Source organism: Bos indicus, chromosome 21, assembly GCF_029378745.1.
Source record: "Bos indicus isolate NIAB-ARS_2022 breed Sahiwal x Tharparkar chromosome 21, NIAB-ARS_B.indTharparkar_mat_pri_1.0, whole genome shotgun sequence".
Lineage (NCBI taxonomy): Eukaryota > Metazoa > Chordata > Mammalia > Artiodactyla > Bovidae > Bos > Bos indicus.
This window is the reverse complement of record NC_091780.1, coordinates 22,574,294-22,599,082: the sequence shown is the minus strand read 5'-3', so window position 1 is coordinate 22,599,082 and position 24,789 is coordinate 22,574,294. Positions and strand designations below refer to the sequence as shown.

Here is a 24,789-nt window from a genome sequence, read left to right as displayed (position 1 = left end):
GAGGGGATGGGAGGGAAAGGAGACTGGAAGATCCAGTGTTCACTGAGATGGGGCTGGCCGCAAAGAGCCCAGAACACTCCGTGGCACCAGCCTGGAACTGATTCTGGGCGTCTGCTCATCCACTCATTCGCAACAGGTACTCACTCAGTGCCTGCTGGGATGCCAGGTACTCTGCCAGCCGCTTTTCTCCTCTCGCCGCTGCCACCTACTGGCAGAGGCAAGTCTCTCCTGTTTCCCACCTGTAAAAGGGAACTGCCTACACGACACGGGAAGGCTTTGCTTACCTGATTTTATCTACTCGCCAAGGTTTGAGGGGAGTGCCCAGCGCTTACAAAGGAGAGAGCTGAGCTGGGATCCAGACCCCAGTGTCCCCTTACTCTCTTCTCTGGCCTCGTGGGACTGACTGTTAGCAAATAAACATACAGGACACTCTGTTATAGTTGAATCTCAGATAAACAATGAATAATATTTTTGTATAAAAAGATATCCTAAATATTGCGTGGACATAACTTTTTTTTTTTTTTGGCTACACTATGGCACGCGGGATCTTAGATCCCAGACCAGGGATCAAACCCTTGCCCCTGCATTGGGAGCACGAAGTCAACCACTGCACGGCCAAGAAGTCCTTGCATGGACATACTTAAAAAACTACTCGCTGTTTTACATAATATTCGAATTTAACAGGGCGTATTTTATCGGGCCTTTTCCTCTGATCTGCAAATACACGTTCATAAAACCAGCGTGTATTTGCTCCCTTAGGCCCCGTCTGGAACTGACATCCTGGGAATCCCTGACTTTACGTCATTTTTCCAAGAGAGTTTATCCGGAGAACCCCAGACCGAGCCTGGCAAAGGAACGGCAGGTCTGCGCCTGCGTTAGGGCATCTCTGGGCCCGCCCCCCGGTCAAAGCAGGCCGCGCCCACTCCTCGCGAGAAGGCCGCGCCTGCCCAGGAAAACTCAGAGGCGGAAATAGGATACCGGAAGCTACTGTTGCCATGGAGCCCGCGGAGGACTGGCTGGTGGAGTCCTTGCGCTTGTAAATCGTGTGGGCTTGGGACGTGGAATCTGGGCCAGGGAACTGGCCTGGGGGCCGACGGGCTCGGGGTGGAGCATGCGGGGAATCCTGGTGTGGGGCGGGACCTATACGGAGGACTTCGTCTGGGCCTCGGCTCCCGCTTCTGGGAAATGGCACCTTTCTGTGTGTGCAAATTGTGTGAAGTAGTGGTTGGAGCCGTGCTTGTGGGGATAATAATAGCATAGTTTTTGTTATATAGTGTTAGTTGCTCAGTTGTGTCCAACTCTGTACGACCCCATGGACTGTAGCCGGCCAGCTCCTCTGTCCATGGGCTTATCCAGGCAAGAATACTGGAGTGGGTTGCCATTTCCTTCTCTAGGGGATCTTCCCAACCCAGGGATCCAACCCAGGTCTCCTGCATTGTAGTCAGATTCTTTACCACCTGAGCCACCAGGGAAGCACGCGACCATTTATTTTGCACCAGCCTCTGAGTTAAACCTTAAAGATTGTCTCGATTCCGCACACCAACCTTGTGAATTCAGGGTACTCTGGGAGTTCCATTTTACGCATGAGGACGATGCTCAGGGAAATTGTGACTGGCCTGGTTCCAGTCACACAGAGGGTAAAATATGTAACAAGGTTTGATCCCAGTTCTCCTTGATTCCAAAACTTGGGCCCCCAACCACCGAACCATGCTAACATCTCATCTTGAACAGTCGTAAAAGTGCCATGCATCAATATGTGACATCGTGTCTCTGTCATTCAGGTACCAAGATTTCCATGCATTCGACCTCTCGGGAGCCACTCGAGTGCTTGAATGGATTGGTGACAAAGGTGAGATGCCCTTCATGACCCTGAAGGAGATGGAATCCCACTCCTGAAGCTGGGACTCAAGGAGCTCAGCATAGAGGGACCCAACCATTTCTGAGAGCTTGAGGGCCTCTTGGTCACTTGCAGCAATTTCTTGTTCTATCAGCATTATATTTCTATCTAGCTCTCTTCCAATCCCCCAATACGAGGCTGCATACCAGTGGCAAAGGGGTTTAGTTTTGCTTTGGGAGATATGGCAGAGTGTCTAGACCCAGCCATGGTTCGCAATCTTTCTAGCAGTTTGTCCCAGCATATTCTGCTTCTTTTTCCAGGAATCCTGGTTGCTGGCTATGAAAGCCTGAAAAAAAATGAGATTCTTCATCTCATACTGCCTCTCAGACTTTCTGTAAAAGAAAACCAGGTAACTTGAAATATATGTGCTGAATGTATGTGTCTGCTTCTACTCATTTATTAAACCTTTATGGAGCTCCTATTGTCTACTAAATATTTTCCCGGGTACTAGAGAGAGATAAGGCGATGGCATCCCACTCCAGTACTCTTGCCTGGAAAATCCCACGGACGGAGGAGCCTGGTAGGCTGCAGTCCATGGGGTCGAGAAGAGTCAGACACGACTGAGCGACTTCCCTTTCACTTTTCACTTTCATGCATTGGAGAAGGAAATGGCAACCCACTCCAGTGTTCTTGCCTGGAGAATCCCAGGGACGGGGGAGCCTGGTGGGCTGCCGTCTGTGGAGTTGCACAGAGTCGGACATGACTGAAGTGACTTAGCAAGAGAGAGAGAAACTGTAAGCACTGGGCCTGCCCTATAGTCTAATAAAGACAGACAGATATGCAGAGAGGTAAGTGCTACAGAAAGTCCTGTGATTTACAGAGGGCTCCTAGAGCAAGAAGTCAATTATACTTTATCAAAAATAGATTTAGGGGGAATTCCCTGGTGGTCCAGTTACAACTCTGTGCTTCCATTGCAGGGGGCCTGGGTTCAAACCCTCCTGGGGGTAACTAAGATCCTGTAGATGTGAAAAAAAAGAAACAGATTTAGGGAGCTATTAGAGTATGGAGGGTGGTTAAAACCTTAGAATAATTAAGATCATCTCAGATGAATGTGTAGTGTATAGAGTTAGAAGAGATGATGGTTAAAGACAGAACCTCAGGGAGGGCATTTGAAGAATGGATGGAGGAAGATGGACCCACAAGGAATACTGAGAATGAATAGTGTTCAAAGTAGAAGGCATCTCAGAAACGGCCAGCGATCCAGAAGCCAGGAGAAAAGAATGTGTGATGAAAAAAGTTGATGGTTGCCTAATGTCACTATGAAATCATTCAGACTCATCAGCTAGATCAGTTCAGCTTTTGCTGCCCTCGAGTAAATTTCTTCCTAGTGCTCTTGTTCTCCCTCATCTCCACCCCTCAGGAGCCAGGACCACACCAAAATCAAGCCTTGATAAGAGACCTGATTTACCTCTCACCTCACCCCTGAATTTTCCTCTTTTCTCTCTTTTTTAAAAAAATATTTGTTTATTTGGCCACGTTGGGTCTTAGTTGTGGCACTTGGGATCTTTGTTGCCTTACGTGGAAATCTTGTAGCATGTGGGATCTTAGTTCCCTGATCGGGGATTGAACCCATGTCCCCTGCATTTCAAGTCAGATTCTTAACCACTGGACCACCAGGCAAGTCCCTCCTCTTTTCTCTTGTGGCCACCTCCTTTTCCCCTGCTTCTGGTTCCTCACATGGAGATAGTAGTCCAGCAGCTAAGAGCATGGACTTTGGTTAGACAGACTTGGGTTCAAATGTGTAACATAACCCTTGTGTGACCTTAGAAACATTGCTTAAGCTCCGTGTACCCTAGCTCTGTCATTTTAGAATAGGGATAATTATAGTGTCCACGTCACAGGGTGGTTCTAAGAATTCAACGTGATAAAGCTCTAAATAAGGTGGCTGGCACAGTGAATACTGGATGATTGACAGTTGTATTTTTACTGCTGGAGGAACCCATCTAACTTCTGGTGGGAGGTGTCAGGAGGAACGGGGCTGTGTTTGTCTGCTGATACATTCCAGTTATTTCTCTGATACGCTGTTAAACCTCTGTGACTCCCCTAAGCAGGCTTGGAATATAATGCTTTCACTATGGAGAAAGGTTAGAAGAAAGGCCTTGGGTGTGCAGGAAAGAAAGCCATCTCTGTAGGCAGTTGAGACCAACATTTATTATACAAGTAACAGTGGCCAGAGGCCCTCCTCAAGAAGCATCGTTACCACCTGAGCGGCTTCCAGGGTTTCCTGCCAGGCTGGGATATGGCTCCTCACCTGGAGCTCCTCTGAAACACTCCTTTGGAGAGCAGCCCTCTCTGATCGGCCACCTCTTTGTATTTTAGGGCTTATTCCCTGAAAGAGATTTCAAGGTACAGCATGGAGGATTTTCAGATAGGTCTGTCTGTGATCTGAAGCACGTGCCAGACACCAGGTAAGGTCAGCTCTGTCTGTGACCTAGGTCTTCCGTTCCAGATAGAGTGGCTGCAAATGGCAGGGTGATCCTGCCTCTTTATCACCACCCCTCCCCCTCCGCCCTCAGCACAGGGGCACATGGACAGGCTGTGCGCACACACAGATCTGGAATACAGAGACACTAGCGCTCAGTGGGGTCTTGGTCCCTCACAAACCATCTGACTACTGTAACCCACAGATCAGTAGTGTTGCTCCAGGGCATAAAGCAGAAGGGATGCTGTTAGTTTCTCAGAGAGCCGATGGTGGGTGGTTGGGGCTCACAGCTCGGTTGGCAGAGGCCGAAAGCCCGTGGGTGAGGGTTCGGTGTTCGGGCTTCCTGCTGGGTCCTCTTGGACACATCATGCCAAGCGGCAGCCAGGGCTCAGTCCCACGGCTGTCGCTGGAGGGGATCAAGCCTACCCCTCATCTGCTAAATGAGGGTGACTGGTCTTGATGACCCTCCTTGCTGTAAGCTCTCCCAATCTGGGGAGTGTGGGATCCCACGCTGAGTGCGCTGGAGAGGGAGAGGCTGGGGGGTATGTGGGTGAGCTCCCCACTGTCTGCACTGAGGTTCCCTGTCCATCCTAAATAGGTTGTTGGTGACCAGTGGCCCTCCCGGGAGTTACCTGCAGGTGTGGCAGCTCGCAGAGGACAGTGGTGAGTGACTGAATTGGTGGGGGATGAGGTTGTAGGAAAGCCTGTTTCTCCCACACCCCCTATCCCTAATCTGAGCCGGTTAAGAAGTAGACTCAGAGCTGACTGGGAATTAAATGGAGAATCTATAGGCACTTCCCTGGTGATCTAAGATTCCGTGCTTCCACCACAGGGGACACAGGTTCGATCCCTGGTCAAGGAGCTAAGATCCTGCATGCCTTGTGGCCCCCAAAATTTATTTTTAAAATGCAGTATCTGCTTTAACACAGCAGAGATGAATTAGCAGCCAGAGCAGTGCACACAAGCCGCTCATGGAGCTTCCTGTAGCTTGCTTCAGGAATGGAGCTCGCCAACCCAGTCAGAGGCAGGGCGCCTGGTGAGCGGTGGGCCTCTCCCACGGGAAGGGGCTCCATGAGGGCAGGGAGGTCGCCTCTCTCTCCAGCCATGCTGCTCTCAGGGAAAGGAAACAGCGAGCAAGAGGCCGCGCCGACCTACGGCAGACAGAAAGGCGCGGGAAGCATTTGCACTGTTCCTCTGGGAGTGGAGGGGCTCCCTTGGCGCATCCGCTCCAGCGGCGGGTTTGCGGTTCCCGTCAGGCAGGCACCAGCCCCTTCCATCCCTCCTTGGGTGGGAGCATTGTGGGCCAGCGTGGACTCGGGCCCAGAGGCACAGGCAGCCTCCCTGGGAACTGCCCCTTGGCTCCTGTGGTCTCTGCCTGCGGTTCCCACACTGCCTCTCTTGGGTGCTTCCCAGAAACCGGCTGTTTGCTCCTCCCCCAGCTCCACTGCTGCAGGAAGGCAGTTCTGGTCCTCATTTGGGTTTTGAGGTCACTGACCCTGTGGGCTTTCCTTTGTTGTTTCTTCCTTGTCAGTTATCTGATGCTGTAGCTTCCAGGTGTCTGAATATACTTATTTATAATTACAATTATTTTTTCATAATGTTATTGAAATTCACCCATTTTAAGTATACAATTCAGTGAAATTTTTTTTAATAGTAAATTTAACAAGTTGTGCAACTACCACTATAAGTCGGTTTTAGAACATTTTTATGTCCTCAGTAAGATCTGTCATGCCAGTTACTAGTAATCCCCTTGCCCACACCCTGCTATCTGTCTCTGTGACAGATTTGCCTTTTCTGCATGTTTCGTATCGGTGGACTCATAAAGCATGTGGTCTCTTGTGGCTTCTCTCACTGAGCATAATCATAGTCCTTTTGTGGTCTGCCATGTCATACAGTGTCGTAACATGTATCAGCAGTCTGTTCCTTTTTAAGGCTGAACACTGTTCCTTCGTATGGATGTACCACATTTGTCTATCTGTTCACCAGTTGCTGGATCTGATTTCTGGCTATTAGGAATAATGCTTTTAAGATCATTCATGTACAAGTGTGTGGACCACGTTTTCCTATGTCTTGGATAGATATTAGGAATGAAATTGCTGGATCATGTGGTGAATTTATGTTGGGTTTTTCAGGGAACTCCCAAACTCTTCCAGAATGGCTTCATCATGTACATTCCCACCAGCAGTGTATGAGGGTTCCTGTTTCTCCATGTCCTGCACCAACATTTGCTATTATTTGTCTTTTTTTATTAAAGCCATCGTAATGGATGTGAAATTATATATCACGTGGCTTTGTCTGCAGTTTCTTGATAACTAGTAGTGTTGAGTGTCTTTTTAATGTGCTTGCTAGCCATTCATGTATCTTCTATGGTAAAATACCTATTCAGATCTCAATGAGGGTGTTTTGTTATCCACTCCCTGCCAGCAGGCTGAGGTAATATGCTGTCACAGGCCCTTTGATATTCTCATTCCATTGTGCATTTTAATAGATACTTGTTCAGATTAATCAACAATCTGTAAGATGTAACAGTAATATTAGTGAGTATATATTATATTCCAGTCACTGTACTGATCACTTTCCATGTGTGAACTCATTAAATTCTCATGAGTCTGAGAACAAACTGTCCAGAGAGGCTCACTTGTTCCAAGTGAGCTACCGTCACAAAGATGGTAACAGAACCAAGACTTAATTCTAGTCTGATTTCAGAGTCTGCTTATAATCATGCCTGGTGGCAACTATTAATTGTTGTTTAGTGGCTCAGTCGTGACTGACCCTTTGTGACCCAACGGACTGTAGCCCACCAGGCTCCTCTGTCCATGGGATTCTCCAGGCAAGAATACTGGAGGGGGCTGCCATTTCCTTCTCCAGGGGATCTCTCTGACCCAGGGATCAAAGCCATATTTCCCGCATTGGCAGGTGGATTCTTTACCACTGAGCCACCAGGGAAACCTGCCCATTTTTTTTGGTTGGATATTTTGTCTTTTTTGAGTTATGAGAGTTCTTTGTACATTCTGGCTACAAGTTGTTTATCAGATGTATGTTTTGCTAATATTTTCTCCTTGTCTTTCATTTTCTTAATAGGGTCCTCTGAAGCATAAAATTTTAAATTTTAATGAGGTCCATTTTATTATTTCTCTTAAGGGTGGTGCTTCTAGTATCATAACTATCTTACCCATAGATTTCCCCCATGTTTTTTTCCCCAAAAAGTTTTATTGCTTTAGCTCCAACATTTAAATCTCTTAGAGTTAACTTTGGTGTGTGGTATGACTGAAGAGTTTAAGCTCATCTCTCTGCCTGTGAATGTCAGGTTCTCCCAGCACTATGGGTCAAGAAGCCTGACCTTTCTCCACTGATCTGCTTTGGTGCGTTTGTTGAAAATCAGTCGACCGTGAATGTAAGGATTTATTTCTGGACCCTCCATTCTGTTCCCGTGATCACTGTGTCTGTCCTTACACCAGTAACTGATAGTTGTTTTTTATGTTTCTGTAAAACTAGGCAGTGTGGGGCAGCGGTGGTTTAAAACTGGGGTGGGGGGCACCTTTGGAGCTGCCTCCTGTCCTGACACTGCCTAGGGTACCGGGTGCCACAGAGAACCTGCAGCCCCAGGCCCCGGGGAGCTTGGCCCAAGGAGACATGCCCTGACACTCTCATATGCCAGTAGGAAATCAGATAATTATCTTCCCCTGGATATTAGTGCAGAATATTCCATATCTGGGCAAGTCTGGCCAGCTGTTTTTGTAGATACCTAAAAGTGTGTTTTCCAAGGTCCAGGTTTTGACCCACAGCTTTGGTGTCTCAGAAACCTGATTTTGTGGCACACCCAGAGCAAATCTAATCTGTTGGTAGGGCTGGATGTAGTGACCAGACTTGGAGAACCGCTGTATAAACCAGAATGCCCTTTTATTAGTTTATAATGAAAAAACAAGTATCCCCAAAGGTGAAGTATTCCAGATCCTTATTCTTTTCCTATAGAAGACCTAACCTAATCTCAGGCTGTGTGGTAAACATAAGCATAGCAAGAAGAACCAGCTCAGAGGCTTCCAAATGGCATGGCTATAAGCTGTCTGTGAAAGTGAACTCGCTCAATCATGTCTGACTTTGCACTCCCCCCATTCATGGGATTTTCCAGGCAAGAATACTGGAGAGGGTTGCCATTTCCTTCTCCAGGGGATCTTCCTGACCCAGGGATCAAACCCAGGTCTCCCACATTGTAGGCAGACGTGTTACTGTCTGAGCCACCAGGGAAGCCCAAGTTCTCCCAGGCAGAGAGTATAGACCTTCCTTGTGAAGGCGTGGCTCCCCAGGCCTAGGTGCTGTCCAGGCCTCTGGAGGTAGGGTCTGTGGCTTCTCTCAGCTCTGGGGCTGAGGAATCTGCTGAGGATGTCTTTAGATGAAGACATGTCTAACAGTGTCAGCCACCTGTCTCCCGAGGCCTCCACTGAAGTTAGAACCTTCAGTCTGAGTGGCTCTTCCCACCCCTCCCCCCAGAGGCTGCCCCGATTTCTGTGCCTTGGTGGCTCAACAGCGCCCTCTCATGGCCACCACTTTCCTTTCACCCCGGTAATATATTTGCTCAGTATCTCAGGTCTGGAGCCATTCTGACTCCTGAAGGAGGTTGCTTACAGCTGCTGTGACCTGGCCTACTGGTTTAATCTTCAGACACAACCTTCTTGCTTTCTTCTTTTCAAATAATATTTATTTATTAATTTTGGCTGCATTGGGTCTTAGTTGTGGCATGCGGGATCTGTGTTGCAGTGCCTGGGCTCAGTATTTCGGTGCATGGGTTTAGTTGTCCTGCAGCAAGTGAGCTCTTAGTTCCCTGCCCAGGGATTGAACCCACATCCCCTGCATTAGAAGGCAAAGTCTTAACCACTGGACTCCCAGGGAAGTCCCCACTTTCTTTTATTGCCCAGTTCTTAGAGGTGCCTCACAGCATCTTTTGCTTTGACTTCATAGTAATTTTTCCTTTCAGTTGATTTGGTGAGGGTGGTGTGCTTTCATAGAGGGGGTATTTTTCCCCTGAGAGAGGGGAGAAGGAGGAGGAACCTGCATTTCTTTCCTGTTGCTAACTGTGGAGTGACTGTCCAGTCAGCAGCTCCAAAGCTTTTGTCTTCCATTGCATCTTTGAAATCGGCCTTTGATGGCTTTCCTTCAGCTGCCTCCTTCCCTGCCGTCAGGACAGATCCCACCTGAGAACGCCTGGCCCTGAGGAGGTCCTGGGGGATCCCTGCCAGGCTCCCTGGAGTCTGTGGAAGGGGAAGAGGGAGCCATCTAAGTGAGGCCCTGGATCGTCAGGCGGGCTGGGCTGTTTGAATCTCGGCCTCACTGGCGCCCCTAGAGACATGCTGGGCCTGAGGCTCAGCTGTGGTGTCTGCTTCGAGCCCCCCCCACCTCCACCCACCCCCCCCGCAGTCCCTGGGGCAGCGCAGTTATGTTCCGCAGGTCTGTACCAAGGCACCGAGAGCCTGTGGCTTAGGGAACAGGGCTTGGGGCCTCTGCAGGCAGCCAGGCCCAGCCACGCCCTCTGTGACCCGTGTGTGTGTGTGTGTGTGTGTGTGTGTGTGTGTGTGTGTGTGTGGGCCCGGCCATGCCCTCTGTGACCCGTCTGTGTGTGTGTGTGTGTGTGTGTGTGTGTGTGTGTGTGTGTGTGACAACTGTCACAAGGCAACAGCTGTCACGTGCTCGCTTGATCATCCGTGGTGGTGTTTTTTCTCTCATCCATCCCTTCTTCATCTAGAGTGTAAAAATACAGATCTCCATTTTCTTCAGAGAACCTGGAAACCAAACAGTGAGCCCTCTCTAGGAGCAAGAAAATAGAAAATGGAAAATGGGTGTCTCCCTTTAAGTAACAATAGCGTGTACAGCACACTGCTTGTTCTGAACTGTTATACATGGAGATGGCAGAGGATGGGAACCTGCCTGCTGTCCAAGCAGGCTGAGGCGAACAAAGCTAAAGTCTGATTTAGCCCGAGGTCAAGTGTGTCGATGTTCAGTGTAAAAAAGACGTGGACTTTCTTGCCCTGTTTACATTTGAAGACATCTGTGTTGTAACGTTCACCTGTTAGGCTTCAGTAAACAGCGTGAGGTCACGGGACATGTCTTTGAAGAAATCATGTTACTTCATGAACTCTTCCTGTTATAAACGACAGTGCCGGTGTGTTCTTTTCTCTTCCTTTATTTGTTCTCCACAAAACTATAAAAAGCCAGAACTGCTTGGCGGATTTGGATGTGGCTGTTGTCATTCATTATCTCCAGTTTACAAATAGTTTGTAAGACAAATCACAGAGAAATGGCAGTGCTCCTGACAGTTCCAGAAATGGAAACACAGCACGCAGTTATTGCGTCTCCACATCTTCCCTCGCCAACAGTGAGCTCCTTTTCTCCCCCGACCTTCTGCCTGGCCCTTACCATGTAATGTTGCAGACCTGCCTTAACATTCTGGACTTGAGCCTCTCCCACTTCCCACCAGATGTCATCAGAGCTGTTAGCACCATTGACGTACACGAGCGCGAGGAGCCTCTTTGGCCCAGGGTGGCCATTTTCCCATCGGTGGCACCCGGCGTCCTCCACGGCACGAGGCTCAGCAGCCTGAAGGTGGTGGATCTGCACTCACAGAAGACCATGTACACCTCAGGTACCACAGGCCTTTCCAGCTCCTCTGCCCCCCAGCCCTGCTCAGCCACACTGGAATCCAGATTCAGCCCTGTGTGCCCACTACTGGGGAAGCGAGGTGAAGGAGAGACAAGGCCTGGCCACAGGGGCTCCTGTTCTGGGTGTGGGGAGGTGGTCCTCAGAGCAGCACCCAGCCAGCTGGGTGCATCTGCGAGATGAGGGGCACCAGAGACGTGGCTCGCTCTGCCTGCGGCTGGTGGGGAACTTACCAGTCAGCCGCACCCACCAGCCCCATCTGATTGCAGCAGCTTTTCTCACAAGCCCCGTTCTCCAGGTGTCAGTGACGACGATGTGCTAAGTAGCCTGCAGGTCCTGGACACGGACACCTTTGCCTTCTGCTGCTCCTCAGGCCGCCTGGGGCTGGTTGACACCCGCCAGAAGTGGGCCCCGTCAGAGAACCTCAGCCCCGGCCCTGGGTCCACTGGAAGGCAGTGGTGTGCAGAAGCTGGCGGCCGGGGCCCTGGGCCCAGCATTGCCCGCCTTGGCTCAGACGGGCAGCTCTGTCTTCTCGACCCCCGGGATCTCTGCCAGCCCGTGAGCTCAGTCCAGTGCCCTGTGTCCATGCCCAGCCCTGAGCCAGAGCTGCTGCGAGTGACTTGGGCCCCTGGCCTGGACAACTGCTTGGCCATTTCAGGTACTGCTGAGAGGACTTTGTCTCTTCGTCTCTCTCCCAGGGGATTCTCAGGTGCTTGGGAGGGAGCCCACAGCCCCATAATAAATGTGGCCCCAGAAGGTACAATTGTCACAGAAAAGCTCCTAGTTCTCCAGGTTCGTGAGGGATGGCCCTTCCTCATCCTGGCTACCAAACTTCATACGTGGGTAGTGGGCCTTTCCTGTTCCAGCAGGAATTCGGTTCTGAGGTTGGTCCAGAAGCCCGCAGGTGGTACAGCACCAGAACAGCCATGGGCTGAACCAGGGAGAGGTGACAGGATCTCGGGTGCCTCTCAGGCTACTCACTTTTAGAATTACAGCAAGCCAGCAAGGTCAGCAGACTCTTGGGTCTGTTCTGGCAGCATCTAGCTGAATGAGGGTGTGCAATGAGGTATCTTAAAGCCCACGGAAGAATCCTCTGAGCAGGGAGAGGCTGACAGTAGTTGAGAGAGCGGGAGAGGCTCATTGATAACAATCGGCTCCAGAAAGAGCAGGAGACATGAGCCAGGCTGGGGTAATTCTCTGTAGGCGTCTCTGGGGTATTTTGCTCTCTCTAGGTGTCTCTGTTTCCCCCATCAGGTAGGAGACAAGGCCATCTGCTGGGAGGGACCCACATGTGGAGGGTTTAGAATTGGGGGTTAGCAGAAAAGGTTTGAAAAGTCTCTTTACCCTCAGTTTCTTGGGGAAAATAATAGCACCTATTTCATGGGAACTTCCCTGGTGGTCCAGTGGCTAAAATTCCTTGCTCCCAATGTAGGGGGCCTGCGTTCGATCCCTGGTCAGGGAACTGGATCCCACATGCTACAAATAAATATATAAACTTAAAAAAACAAAATACTACCTACTTCATATAGTCGTGAGGGGTAAAAGAGAGAGAATTCAGAGTTAGCCTCGGGCCTGGCACACGATGGACAGACCACACATGCTCATGAGCATGTGCTCTGTGACGCCATCAGCCTGTTGACATGGCTGAAGTCGCGTGTCACGAGCCCTTCGGTTGGTCTTTAAGTACCTCATTAGTGTCAGATTCCTCACCCTCCAGCCTGTTTGGTTCCACAGAGCAAATTATAAAAACAGTTTCAGAGATACAGCGTCAACACTCTTCTCTTGTTTTTCCTCAGGGTTCGATGGGACAGTCCAGGTCTATGACGTCACGTCTTGGGCTGGAGTGGGGCGCCAAGTAGAACCTCTCTTCACTCACAGAGGTCACATCTTCCTAGACGACAGTGGGATGGACCCTGCCCCGCTGGTCACCACCCACACCTGGCACCCCTACAAACCAAGGACTGTGTTATCGGCAGCCAGTGACGCCTCTCTGCATGTGTGGGACTGGGTGGACCCCTGTGCCTCTCGCTGACACCAGTGTCTTTCAGCCCAGGCCCTGGGAAGCTGCTGCGGAGCAAGGAGACGGATTCAGGCGACCACAGACAGCCCTGCTACCAGCTCAGTGGCTGAGAGCAAGTTAACCAGCCTGTCAGCCCACCCCAGGTTCTTTATTTGTAAAATGAGGCTGGTAATAACTACCTGGCAGGGCTGTTGGGAAAGTTAGAAGTAACATATTTTAAAATAACTGCTAGAAAAAATAAAATAACTGCTAGGATGCATGGCACAATAAATATTTGGTAACCGCTCTTAGCTCTGGAAGCCCCATTTCTCCCGAGTGCAGAATGGCAGTGTTTTACCCTGTCCGTGTTCACAATATAGAGAATCTGAAGAACAGGTTTTGTGAATTCTTCTACAGAACTAAAATGTATTGTGGTGTTGTATTAGCTGCTCAGTTGTGTCTGTCTCTCTGTGACCCCATGGACTGTAGCCTCCAGGCTCCTCTGCCCATAGGATTCTTGAGACAAGAATACTGGAGTGGAGTGCCATTCCCTCCTCCAGAGCATCTTCCCTGACGCAGGGATTTAACCTGGGTTGCCTGCATTGCAGGCAGATTCTTTACTGTCTGAGCCATCGGGGAATAGTGGCAAATAAACATAAAAAATGTCAACCCCAGTAGCAATGAAGGAAATAGCAATTTAAAAGAAGATTAAAAAAAAATATTACAAGGGAACAAAATAACATAAGACTTTGTATTTCAATATAAATGCCATTCTTTCACCTAATGCGGTCATCAGACCCCTGCATGTATGTTCAGTTCAGTCACTCAGCTATGTCCGACTCTTTGTGACCCTATGGACTGCAGCACGCCAGGCTTCCCTGTCCATCACCAATTCCCGGAACTACTCATACTCATGTCCATCGAATTGTGGATGTATGTGGTAAAATCAAGAACTGGGCAGCCAGGATTACGCACCCAGAGAGGGCTGCTGCATTTGTGACTTACACTCGAAAGTTGAGGACCTGGTTTTTCTGAATTGATGAAAAAACCCTTGAGGAAAGTTCTCCACAAAAGAATGTACTGTTTTCTCAAAGTTTTACTCAGTAGTTGAATTTCTGGGACATTCAGGTATATTGATCCTAACCTTTCCTTGATGCAAAACTTTACTTGTGTGTGTGTATAGAAAGTTAGGTTCTCAGTAATTGTAAAAAGGCTTTCCCCTCCATCAGTGATTTTCAAATCTTAACATGCATCAGAATCACCTGGTTAAGACACAGACTGCTGGGCTCTGTTCCCAGAGTTTCTGATCAGTAGGAGTGTTAGCCAGGCTTCCCAGGTGGTGCTAGTGGTAAAGAACCTGCCTGGCAATGCAGGAGACATGGGTTCGATCCCTGGGTCGGGAAACTCCCCCAGAGGAGGGCATGGCAACCCGCTCCAGTATTCTTGCCTGGAGAATCCCATGGACAGAGGAGCCTGTTGGGCTACACTCCATGGGGTCACAAAGAATTAGACACGACTGAGCGACTTAGCCCTCTGGCACTCAGGAGTGTTAGCCGGGGTGTAGTCAGAGAAGCAGACCAGTACTTGTGGGAGCTGGGCCCACAGTCTCTGTAAGGCTGCTGTCTTTCCATTTATCCGCTGCTGGAGCCTGGGGCCCACAGGGCAGATGCCGGGGGCCACCACGGGAGATCCCACTCATGACAAAGGTCATGCGGAGAAGACCTGACAGGCAAAGGCGGATCAGGACTTGAGGGATTCCCTGGACCTGCTCGAGCATCTACCCTGAAAACAAAATCTGTCTACTGTTTATTATATTATGCCTTTCACCAACTCTTCTGACATTAACAGGGGGCTATCCCCAACCACCTTTCTCTGAAGAAAATCAACTTAGGGCTCTAGTTAATAAGTCTCCTGGGCTTGAAAGGAGCATTTTTACTTTAACCCCTCTGTTACTATTTTAGCTTGCTTGACAGGTTTATCCATCCTCTTGCAACTAACACACATGATTGTTCACAACACCCCAAGCATAAACTTCGAGCGATAAAAAAAAGCTTTATTAGAATAATACTATATTGTTGAGCCAATGTTTGCTACTGAGTTTCCTTGTCCTTTACCCAATGTGCGCCTGGGAGTGCATTAGCTAGTATAGTTGGTATGCAAGAAAACAAGCAGTAGCCTTGGCATTAGCAATATAAGACCCTTGAGTTAGGAAGTTCTTTCTTTGTTGTAACCCACTGCACCTCTGCTCCATAAGAATGTAGCTGTGTTTCCTGAGGAGGACTGCAGATTGGGAAGATAAAGGGAAAGCAGGTTTTCTGGTTGACCAACCTTTATCAAGAAAGAGTTACAAAATGTTAACAGGCCACAGGGCCAGAAGATGCTGTACATAAGACCCTTGTTTATGAAAAGCTATGCAGAAAATGTCCTGGTTTCAATAAAGGTAAAACAGATGTAATGTTGAGCTGACTCTGCATGACTTTGTGTCTTTCACTTATGGAAATGTGTAACTCGGGGTATAAAAGCTCCCTTTGAAAATAAAGCTGCAGACCCGGCTTCATCAGAGCTTGGACTCCCCGTGTCATTCTTTCTCTCTCTCTTTCTCTTTTTTCGGGCTGATTCCTCGGAGCACAGAGGCTCTCTGAGTTCACTTTTTTTTGCCCAGGCTTCTAAGACCCAATCGAGGAGGCGCTCTGCGTCTCCACTCCAGAGAGAAGGCGCTCTGCGTCTTCACTCCATCGAGAGGTCGCCTGTGGCCTCCGTGAACAGAGCAAGTCCTGTGTCAGGGGCTTTATTGGCTTTCTCTGTAAACCAAGGAATATCAGCCTCTTTTTCTCTCCTTTACTTTCTCTCTCACCGACGCTGTCCATCCTGAGGGTATCCCTGGATCCTGCTGGGGCTGGACCCCGGTAGGCAGACAAGATGGGGAGGGTAAGGACCAGCTGGAACCTGTCAGTTCTTGATGCAGGTCACCTTCTGGAGAAGCGGGTACAGTCTAGCACTGAGCTAACACGCCCCTGGCCCAGGGTTGGGAGAAGCTTAAGGAGGATCTTGGGAAGATGGCATCACTGAAGGTAGCTAACCAGCCACATGCGTGAGTCACACTGCTGCACCTGCCCCATCTCCTGAGCGTGGAGCCAGGATGGCTGCGGCTTCCCTTCTACCCACCACTTCTCACTCAGAAAAATCTTCAGTGGCCTACTCTACCTGGAAACACAGGGGGTGAACTCGGGCATGTAGTTCTGCCCAGACAAGTCACCACATTAAAAAGTCAACTTGGGCTTCCCTGGTGGTCCAGTGGTTAAGAATCCTTCTTTTAATGACACTGGTTCGATCCCTGGTCCAGGAAGATTCCACATGCCACAGGGCAGTGAGTTTGTGCTCTGCAACAAGAGAAGCCACTGCAATGAGATGCCTGCACACCGCTACTGGAGAGTAGCCTTCATCCAGCAGTGAAGACCCAGCATAGCCAAAAAGAAAAAGGAACCTCCAGTTTGAGGGTAGGCTTGAGAATTTGCAGTTCATTTAAGCTCCCAGGTGATGCTCAGGGTGCACATCTGTGGACCCGGCTGAGGAGCACCGCCCTCCACGCATGCCCAGCGGTACTTCTGTACAGGACCCAATTCAGTTCAACCACGGGCGTCAGGAGAGGAGCCTCAGCAGTGTGGGGTATCCCAGGCAGAGGGAACAGCACAGAAAAGACAGAAGTGGGAGAAGGTGCAGCCCCAGCCTGGGGAGCAAAGGAAGTTGGAAATACAACTGGGAACGTGGGCTGCAGCTGATCTGCAGTGGTCCCACGTGCTGTGCCGAGTTGAGCAGGGAGTCCCCCAAGGGTTCAGGTGCCGTGGGATGAGTGGGTGAGGGCCTCCTCCAGGCAGGAGAGCCGGGGCATGTGATCCGATGCTCACACCTGGGGCAGCACATCTTTACGGTTCATTTGTTGTCCTGGGTTCATTTTGGTGTAACCAGTCAATAAGTGGGTCAGATTTTCTCTGCCCAGTGTCACTTCTTAGACTTGGGCAAAATGGATGCCATGAGTTAAGCCAGACACAAAAGGAGAGATACAAGATTCCACTTACATGGGGAGCCTAAAACAGACCAATTCGTAGACACAGAAAACAGAATGGTGACTGCCGGGGGTGGGGCGGGGGGAGGCGGGAATGGGGAGTTACTGTTTAATGGGCAGAATTTCAGACTGGGATGATAAAGTTTTGGAGTTGGATAGTGGTGATGGTTGCACTTAATGCTCCTGAATTGTACACTTACAAATGGTTAAAGTGGTAGATACTATGTTATGTATATGTGTCCGTGCATGCTAAGTTGCTTCAGTTGTGTCTGACTCTCTTTCAACCTTATGGACTGTAGCCCACCAGGCTTCTCTGTCCATGGGATTCTCCAGGCAAGAATACTGGAGTGGGTTGCCATGCCCTTCTCTAGGGGATCTTCCCGACCCAGAGATCGAACCTGTGTCTCTTAAGTCTCCCGCACTGGCGGGCAGTTTCTTTACCACTAGCGCCAGATGTTAAAGAAATACCATGAGGGCAAGATCTAGATACAGAAAGAAGGAAGTGACTATTACTTTTAAGACAAACTATCAATCTTGTGTCAAGGAAAACAGTGCCTTTCATACCTCAGCTGTGGCTTGCCTTAAACAAGGAAGGAGATTTGGGTAATATTTTGCAGGCTGATGACATTTTTAAATACTTATTTTTATTTATTTATTTGGCTATGCCAGATCATAGTTGCAGCATGCTAACTCTTAGTTGCGGCTGGTGGGATCTAGTTCTCTGACCAGGGATTGAACACGGGCTCCTTGCATTGGGAACACAGAGACTTAGCCACTGGACCACCAGGGAAGTCCCTATTCTTCAGTTTTGACAGCACATGGGAATCATCTGAATTGGTCTGGGGACATGTACCTGTTTTGCGAATTAGTCCACAATAGTTTAACCCTACCTTGTGCCTTTCCTACCAACCAGGCCTAAAATTGGTAACCACACCTTACCTACTGGGACCAATGATGTCTCACTCATGTAAGGAACAGTGTCACAGGCTTTACTGTGGAGTTTTATAAAACCTGCCAACCAAGGTGCTTCTTCTCTTTGGAGGTGCCTGTTGAGGATCCCACAGATTCCTGTGCTCAGCTTCAGTTTATATGCCACACCCTCCCAGGGAAAGCAGCTGTACCCTTTTATCCCACTTCCCGTACTGTAATCAGGGGGGGGTTCACACCCACCCAGAAGGGTCCCTTCTCCCTCCCTCCCTCCACTGCTGCTGCTTACCGCTCACTCTTGTGGGAGGCTCCCAGTTCTACTTCGGGGCTACGATTCATTTGGTCTTCTGGTCTGGCTGTGACATCATCACCATGACCTGGAACAGATACATGGATTCTATGCTTGCTTCAGATGGATGTTTAGGGAACCCAGTACTGATCCTGAGGATTCCTTCTCTGAATCCCTGTTCAAGCACTGGAGAAGGTAAAAATTCTGTAGGCACTAAAAATCATCCTAAGACATAAAGAAGCAAAGAGACAGGAGGGCTTCCCTGATGGTCTAGTGGTTAAGAATTCATGTCAATGAAGGGGACACGGGTTTGATCCCTGGTCTGGGAGGATTCCATACGCCACATAGAAACTAAGCACATGTGCCAAAACTACCGAGCCCAAGAGCCGCAACTACTGAGCCCCTGTGCTCAGAGCCCATGCTCTGCAAAAAAAAGGAAGCCTGCACACAGCAACGAAGACCCAGTGCAAACAAAAATCAACGAATTTTTTTTTTAATCCTAAAGAAAAAAAAAGGCAGAGGGGGAGCTCAGTCTTATGTAGATCACTGCAGAGGCAGTAAGGAGGGTGGGTGTGGAAGACACAGGAGAGATAATATCTGGAACCCAGGCCCACTGCAGTCTGTCCACCCAGCTCTCCTGGGGCTGCTTCTGCTCACTTCTAGGCAAAACTGACAACATAGAGACAACAGCCTGCAGCAAAAAAGCCATTTTGCAACAGGACCCAAAAGTTCAATGAAGTTACTAAAGCCCAGTGAAGCCCTTTGCTTCAGGCTGGCTCCTGCTGAATGAGAGCTATTCTCCAAAGGGAAAATAGCTTGTGCATGCTCCTCCTGGATCAGAGAGGTGCTCACTCTATTTTAAGCAATTTTCTTATTTAACGGCAGGGACCAACACTCAAGAGTACCCAATATTGTGCATTCTCTGAAGAGTCAGTCTGAAAAATGGAAGGGACTTCCCCGGTGGTCCAGTGCTAAGACGCCATGCTCCCAATGCAGGAAGCCTGGGGTTTGATCCTTGGTTGGGGAACTAGATCCTACATGCCCCAACTAAGAGTCTGCATGCCGCAACTAAGACCCAGCACAGCCAAGTTAATTAATTAATTTAAAAATGTTTAAGGAAAAAGAAGAGTCAGTCTGAAAATGGAAGGGAAGCTGTAGCTACCAGTCCCAGGTATTGAGCAAATTCCACATTGATACCAAGAGAAAAGTTTACACATCATCCATATACTGCTGGCAACCCAAGGTGGCTCTCTCACATTCCTCTACTTTAACTACTCAGAACTAAGTTCCCATGTCTCACCTGCAGCTGCTGTCTTCCAGGTTCTCTTTGCAAATCTTCCACCAGGGCCACTGCCTCCTGTCCACTCTGTGGATGCTTCTGTCTAACCCAGATCTGGATCTCCTGGGGAAGGACAGCCAGGAACGATTCTAGGACTAGTGACTCTAGGAACTGCTCTTTCGTTTATCTCTGGTCTCAATCACCGATGACCAAGCTTCCAGAGTTGGATGAGGGACTCTCAGAGTCCTGCTGCTTCTCAATAGCAGAAATGCCAAAAGCACTGGCAGGAGGTCTCTGGTCCAGGGACATTCCCTAGAAGGAAAATTTCCTGCTCCCTGTGGGAATCTTCTTCCAGCTTCATTATTTGAAGTCCTTCTTGTACTTGAGTGTGGATTTGTTTGTCCACAGCTACAGCCATTGTTCAGATCAGAGAGAAACCCTGCAGCTGTGCTCTGAACTTCAAACCTCTTCCTTCACTTCCCTGAGAAGCCACATTCAGATAGGAATTGAAGTAGAACTTGAAATTCTAGAGCCAGAGACATACATTACAGAGTGAACTCAAGTGAAAACCACAAGTATCAGGAAGCATTTAACAGGAGGCTTCCTGTGTGCTGTTTTGGATCTGTCAGGAATTCTCTGTTCCTTATTAATTCCTGAATATTCAGGAATTAAGAGGAGAGACAAGCCTCTCCCAGGACTGAGGAATCCAGGCATTTCCTTCGTTAGTTTTTCTATACAGTGATAAGTACCCTCTTCCTTTTTATGAACCATACGGTAAAAGTGGTTATTTACAACTCTCTCTTTCATATGGATGACCTCACGTTTTCTTGATAACTTGTAAGTTTTGACTTTATCTCTGCTGAAAATAGCTATCTTGTAAGACAGTATAAATACCTACACAATGTTGAATAAAACACCTTTGCTCCATCAGAGCTCTGGTCCCCGGGTCTTTCTCTTTCTTTCTCTCTCAGGCTATTTCTTTGGAGTGCAGAGGCCCTCGGAGTTCACTTTCCTGCCGGGGCTTCTAAGACCCTCTCGAGAAGGCGCTCTGCGCCTTCACCCCACTGAGAGGGTGCCTGAGGCCTCCGTGAACAGAGCAAGCCCCGTGCCAGAGGCTTTATTGGCTTTCTGCGTAAACCAAGGAATATCAGCCTCTTTCTCTCCTTTACTTTCTTATCGTCGACTCTGGACCACCAGGTTCCGGTCCATTAAAGGACCTCAACACACAAGGTTAGCCCAGTAAGACTGAGGTGATGAAAACAGTCTTCCTGTTCCTCCCCACACCCACACCCTGCCTGTGCCATGTCCTGATGCCCTGTGGAGTCTGGCCCTCGGTCACTGGCTTCCCCTCTGGGGAGGCAGGTCCAGAAGTTTGACAGGAGGGGTCAAAGGCTGGTGATCTGGCTGGAAAGTAGGGGAATGTGAAGCTGTTTTGCATACCAATTTACTTTACACCAAGAAAATGCCAGTTATCCACACTGAAGAATGAGGATGGGCGGATGGAGAAAATAGGAACGAAAAACTGCCCACCCTCCCAAGCCACTGGTCTTCAAAGTGTTGCCAAGTACGTGCGGTCTGAGAGCCAGACGGGCACCCAAGGTGGCAGCACCTTGGAGAGCAGCGCCTGACTGGAGCCCGCTCTAAGCTTCGGAGGTTCGGAGGTTCGATGGTTCCAGCCCTCAGCTGTCCTTCCCACCGGCTGGGTTCTCAGATTGGAGGGGGGTGGGGCGCTCTGGGGATTCCTTAGTTCCGGCATCATAACTCTCCCAAACAAGGAGAACTACCCTGGTTATTAAGGTTACAAGGTGTGAGAGCAAGGATAATGTGATCACAGACTCAAAGGATGTTACCGTTGGAAGGAAAGCTGAGATACTCAGGTTTCCACTCCCTCAAAGCTCCCAGTCGGGCTCAGAGACCCCAGGACCTTGCCGGAGGACACAAAGTTGGCCGGAGATGGGCAGTCCGGGGACGGCGGACGGGGTGTCTGACCCGCAAGAGCGGGACTTTCACCGGAAGGCTACTCTGCTCCGCGGGCGACTTTCTCTGGAAGCTCTATGGGGTAAACGCAGGCCCTGCGGACGGAGCTGCCTCGTCGGCTACGGAACTACAGTCGTCCCCGCCGGGCCTGGTGGACAGCGAGAAGGAGGGCGCCGCCAACATGAGGGTCGCATCCTCCCCCGCGGTCCGGACCGAACGGTCGGACCCCGGGTCTTCGCCTGGTCACGCCCAGCCCGTGTGGAGAGCCCAGACCTGAGGTGAGAACCGCTCCCGTCCCCCGAGGCCCTGTGACCACCACCGGGGGCCTGACTCCGCGGCACCTTCTCTGTGGCCACACACAGTCCCTACACGACACTCCCACCCCGAGAAAGGACCGCAACATACCACATTCGGACAGCGACTAAACGCCGGAAGCGGAAATGCAAGCTTCTGACGGACCCGGGCTGGCTGAAGTACATTTCCCATAGGCCTCCGCCAGCGTCTGCCGACTGACAGCAGCATTAACCAATAATCTTTCGGAGTGGCTTGGGCGCCGTTTACCGATGCGAATCATCGATGACGGGTGGGACTTTCCTACAAGGAGATTCGGGGTTGCTGAGCCACAGCTGTAGTCCACGGAAGTTGGGAGGTTGCATCCCTGCGTCGCTTCTCCCACCCCCGTGGGAATCTGGGGAGGTGGCGGCTTCTTGCCTTACTCCGCCTGGAGGCGTTACTGAAACAGAGGGACCTTGGCAAAGCATTTCCCTTACAGCTGAAAGCGGGTGTTTATCCCTATTTAATCCTATTATACAGGTGAATAAACCCTGGCAGCTTGGACCCAGTTCTCAGGGTGGCGCTGAGACCCCAATTCAGATGTTTTGCCATTTAAACAAAGTGCTTTTCTGGCTGCCCACTGTAGTAATGCTTCACCACTATCCTCCCCTTTGCCCCCGTCTCCCCATGGTCCTCATTTCCCCAGTGCACAGTCCTGGGTGATTCAAGATGACTATCATTGAGCTTATTCGTTTAACAGTCCATTGTGGAGCATATACTTTGGGCCAAGAAAAACAGTTCCTCCTCTTGAGTGCAAACTGGCAGAGGGTGCACTTTATAAAGTGGAATGGTGAACAACCCAAGGAGCTCCAAAGCAGTCAGATTAAGTGCTAAATGGAGTAGCTTTCAAAGTAAATGACTGGAAAGGAAGTACTAGAGAGCAGCTGGGAGAACCCAGGAGGAAAAAAGGTGCACCCTCAAGGAAGAGGGTGGGGAAACTATACTTTATACCTTTGCTATTTCTGGCTGCTCCGCATGGCATGTGGGATCTTAGTTCCCTGACCAGGGATTGAACTGGTGCCCTCCGCACTGGAAGCATAAAGTCTTAACCACTGAGCCACGAGGGAAGTCCCTCTCAGAATATTTTATCTAATTTGGTTCTGACAACAAATTTTGTGTAGTAGGTCTCACTCCCTATTTAACACATGCTGTTGCTACTGCTAAGTCGCTCCAGTCATGTCTGACTCTGTGTGACCCCAGAGATGACAGCGCACCAGGCTCCCCCGTCTCTGGGATTCTCCAGGCAAGAACACTGGAGTGGGTTGCCATTTCCTTCTCCAATGCATGAAAGTGAAAAGTGAAAGTGAAGTCGCTCAGTCGTGTCTGACTCTTAGCCACCCCATGGACCGCAGCCTACCAGGCTCCTCCATCCATGGGATTTTCCAGGCAAGAGTACTGGAGTGGGGTGCCATTGCCTTCTCCAATTGGGTCTTAAAATTCAGTGGAAGGTGGGTGAAGATATTATTTCCCCCCAGGAGGGGCAGCCTGTGGTGGGGTATAGGACAAGAGGGGCTCTATCTGTAGAGTCCTAAATCCAGCTGCAAGTCTGGATCATGGAGATTTCTTCTAGCCCCTTGGTTCTTAGGAACAAGAGTTCCAAGAGGGCTAATGTGGAAAACTCAGCCCAGCACTTTCAGGGTGCACACACACCTAGCTTTCCAACCAGCCCAGCCTAGAAGTTCCACAGAGCTGCCTCAGGGACCAGCAAAGAGGGGCAAAGACCCAGCCCAGGAGAGAGCTCTGGTTCCCATCATTCAGTCATCAGAGCATCTCTGCTTTTACCTGTTCTTTTTAACAAATAACCTTAAAAGTTAATTTAATTTTGGCTGTGCTGGGTCTTCGTGGTGGCACTCAGTATTGTGCAGCACTCTCTAGTTGCTGCACAAGGGCTTCTTGTTTCGGCAGCTGCACATGCAGGCCTCTAGTTGTGGCTTGTGGGCTTAGTTGCCCAAAGGCTGTGGCTCCCTGCTCCCCACTAGGCTCTGAAATCTTCTCTCAAAATCTGAGCATCATCCATGCAATTCTACTTCCAATTCCTCTATGGCCATGTGCTATGTTATCAAGAGGGTGAGAGAAAGCAAAGACTTTAATATCTATCCAGAGATTTGAAATAGCTTCACAAGGTCAGGCAACAGGGAGGTTATAATGGCCTTACATTTGAAAAAAACTCCAGGTCTGTCTTTGAGTGACTGTGGGAGGGGCCAAGCCCAGCACACGGGGCCCCTGCCCAACTCTCTGGTTATGAGACAGACCTCCCATCAGGGATAAAGGGTTGAGGAGGGTGACCCCCAGTGATGGGCAAGAAAGGGTCAGTTATAGCAGTGGATCACCTTGACACTGGGGGAGAAGACTGGAACAAGTAGCCAATATGCCGATTTTAATGTTTCCTTGTTCTTTCCATTTGCTCCTTTGGGATTTCTTTTGGCTTTAATAATGCAGGGGGGGGGGACTTCTCTGGTGGTCCAGTGGTTAAGACTCTGTGCTTACAAGGCAGGGGCTCTGGTTCAATCCTAGGTTGGGGAACTAAGATCCCACCTGCCATGTGGCATGGCAAAAAAAAACACCTTTTTTTTAAAAAAAAATGCAGTGGGGTGAATTGACTTCAGGAGTAGAGTGGTTAAGCGACAGGTGCTGGGCAAGTTCGGAGAAGGTGATGGCACCCCACTCCAGTATTCTTGCCTGGAAAATCCCATGGATGGAGGAGCCTGGTGGGCTGCAGTCCATGGGGTCGCTAAGAGTCAGACACGACTGAGCGACTTCACTTTCACTTTTCACTTTCATGCATTGGAGAAGGAAATGGCAACCCACTCCAGTGTTCTTGCCTGGAGAATCCCAGGGACGGGGGAGCCTGGTGGGGTTGCATAGAGTCGGACATGACTGAAGTGACTTAGCAGCAGCAGCTGGGCAAGTTACAAACTGAACCTCTCTCCTCTGGGTCTCCAGGTCCTCATCTGT

The 24,789-nt window shown here is 49.7% G+C and overlaps 1 protein-coding gene and 1 long non-coding RNA gene across 4 annotated transcripts; one reads left to right on the top strand and one right to left on the bottom strand.

Annotated features, from left to right (window-relative positions):
* Positions 1-906: 906 nt before the first annotated feature.
* WDR73 (WD repeat domain 73) lies at positions 907-15,528 on the top strand. Its single transcript, XM_019983966.2, has 8 exons — positions 907-1,036; positions 1,782-1,849; positions 2,158-2,246; positions 4,217-4,305; positions 4,918-4,982; positions 10,789-10,953; positions 11,266-11,625; positions 12,764-15,528. The coding sequence occupies exons 1-8, from the start codon at positions 996-998 to the stop codon at positions 12,997-12,999; spliced, it is 1,113 nt and encodes a 370-aa protein (XP_019839525.2). The 5' UTR covers positions 907-995; the 3' UTR covers positions 13,000-15,528.
* On the bottom strand, positions 8,199-23,002 carry LOC109575546 (uncharacterized). Of its 3 annotated transcripts, none has more exons than XR_011562574.1 (4): positions 21,907-23,002; positions 19,546-20,050; positions 18,246-18,333; positions 8,199-17,051 (listed from the first exon to the last, which is right to left on the bottom strand). It is a non-coding gene; the product is annotated as an uncharacterized lncRNA (long non-coding RNA). The 3 variants fall into 3 exon arrangements; XR_002183260.2 differs by having other exon boundaries at positions 8,199-12,238; XR_011562573.1 differs by having other exon boundaries at positions 8,199-16,346; positions 21,907-22,890.
* Between the last annotated feature and the right edge of the window lie 1,787 nt (positions 23,003-24,789).

What these genes read in the sequence shown, in the direction of transcription:
- WDR73 (XM_019983966.2), top strand. Translation starts at nt 996, where the DNA reads ATGGAGCCCGCGGAGGACTGGCTGGTGGAGTCCTTGCGCTT. An exon ending in CTGGTGGAGTCCTTGCGCTT is followed by an intron (nt 1,037 to 1,781) that starts GTAAATCGTGTG and finishes TCTGTCATTCAG; the next exon opens with GTACCAAGATTTCCATGCAT. An exon ending in CAACTGCTTGGCCATTTCAG is followed by an intron (nt 11,626 to 12,763) that starts GTACTGCTGAGA and finishes GTTTTTCCTCAG; the next exon opens with GGTTCGATGGGACAGTCCAG.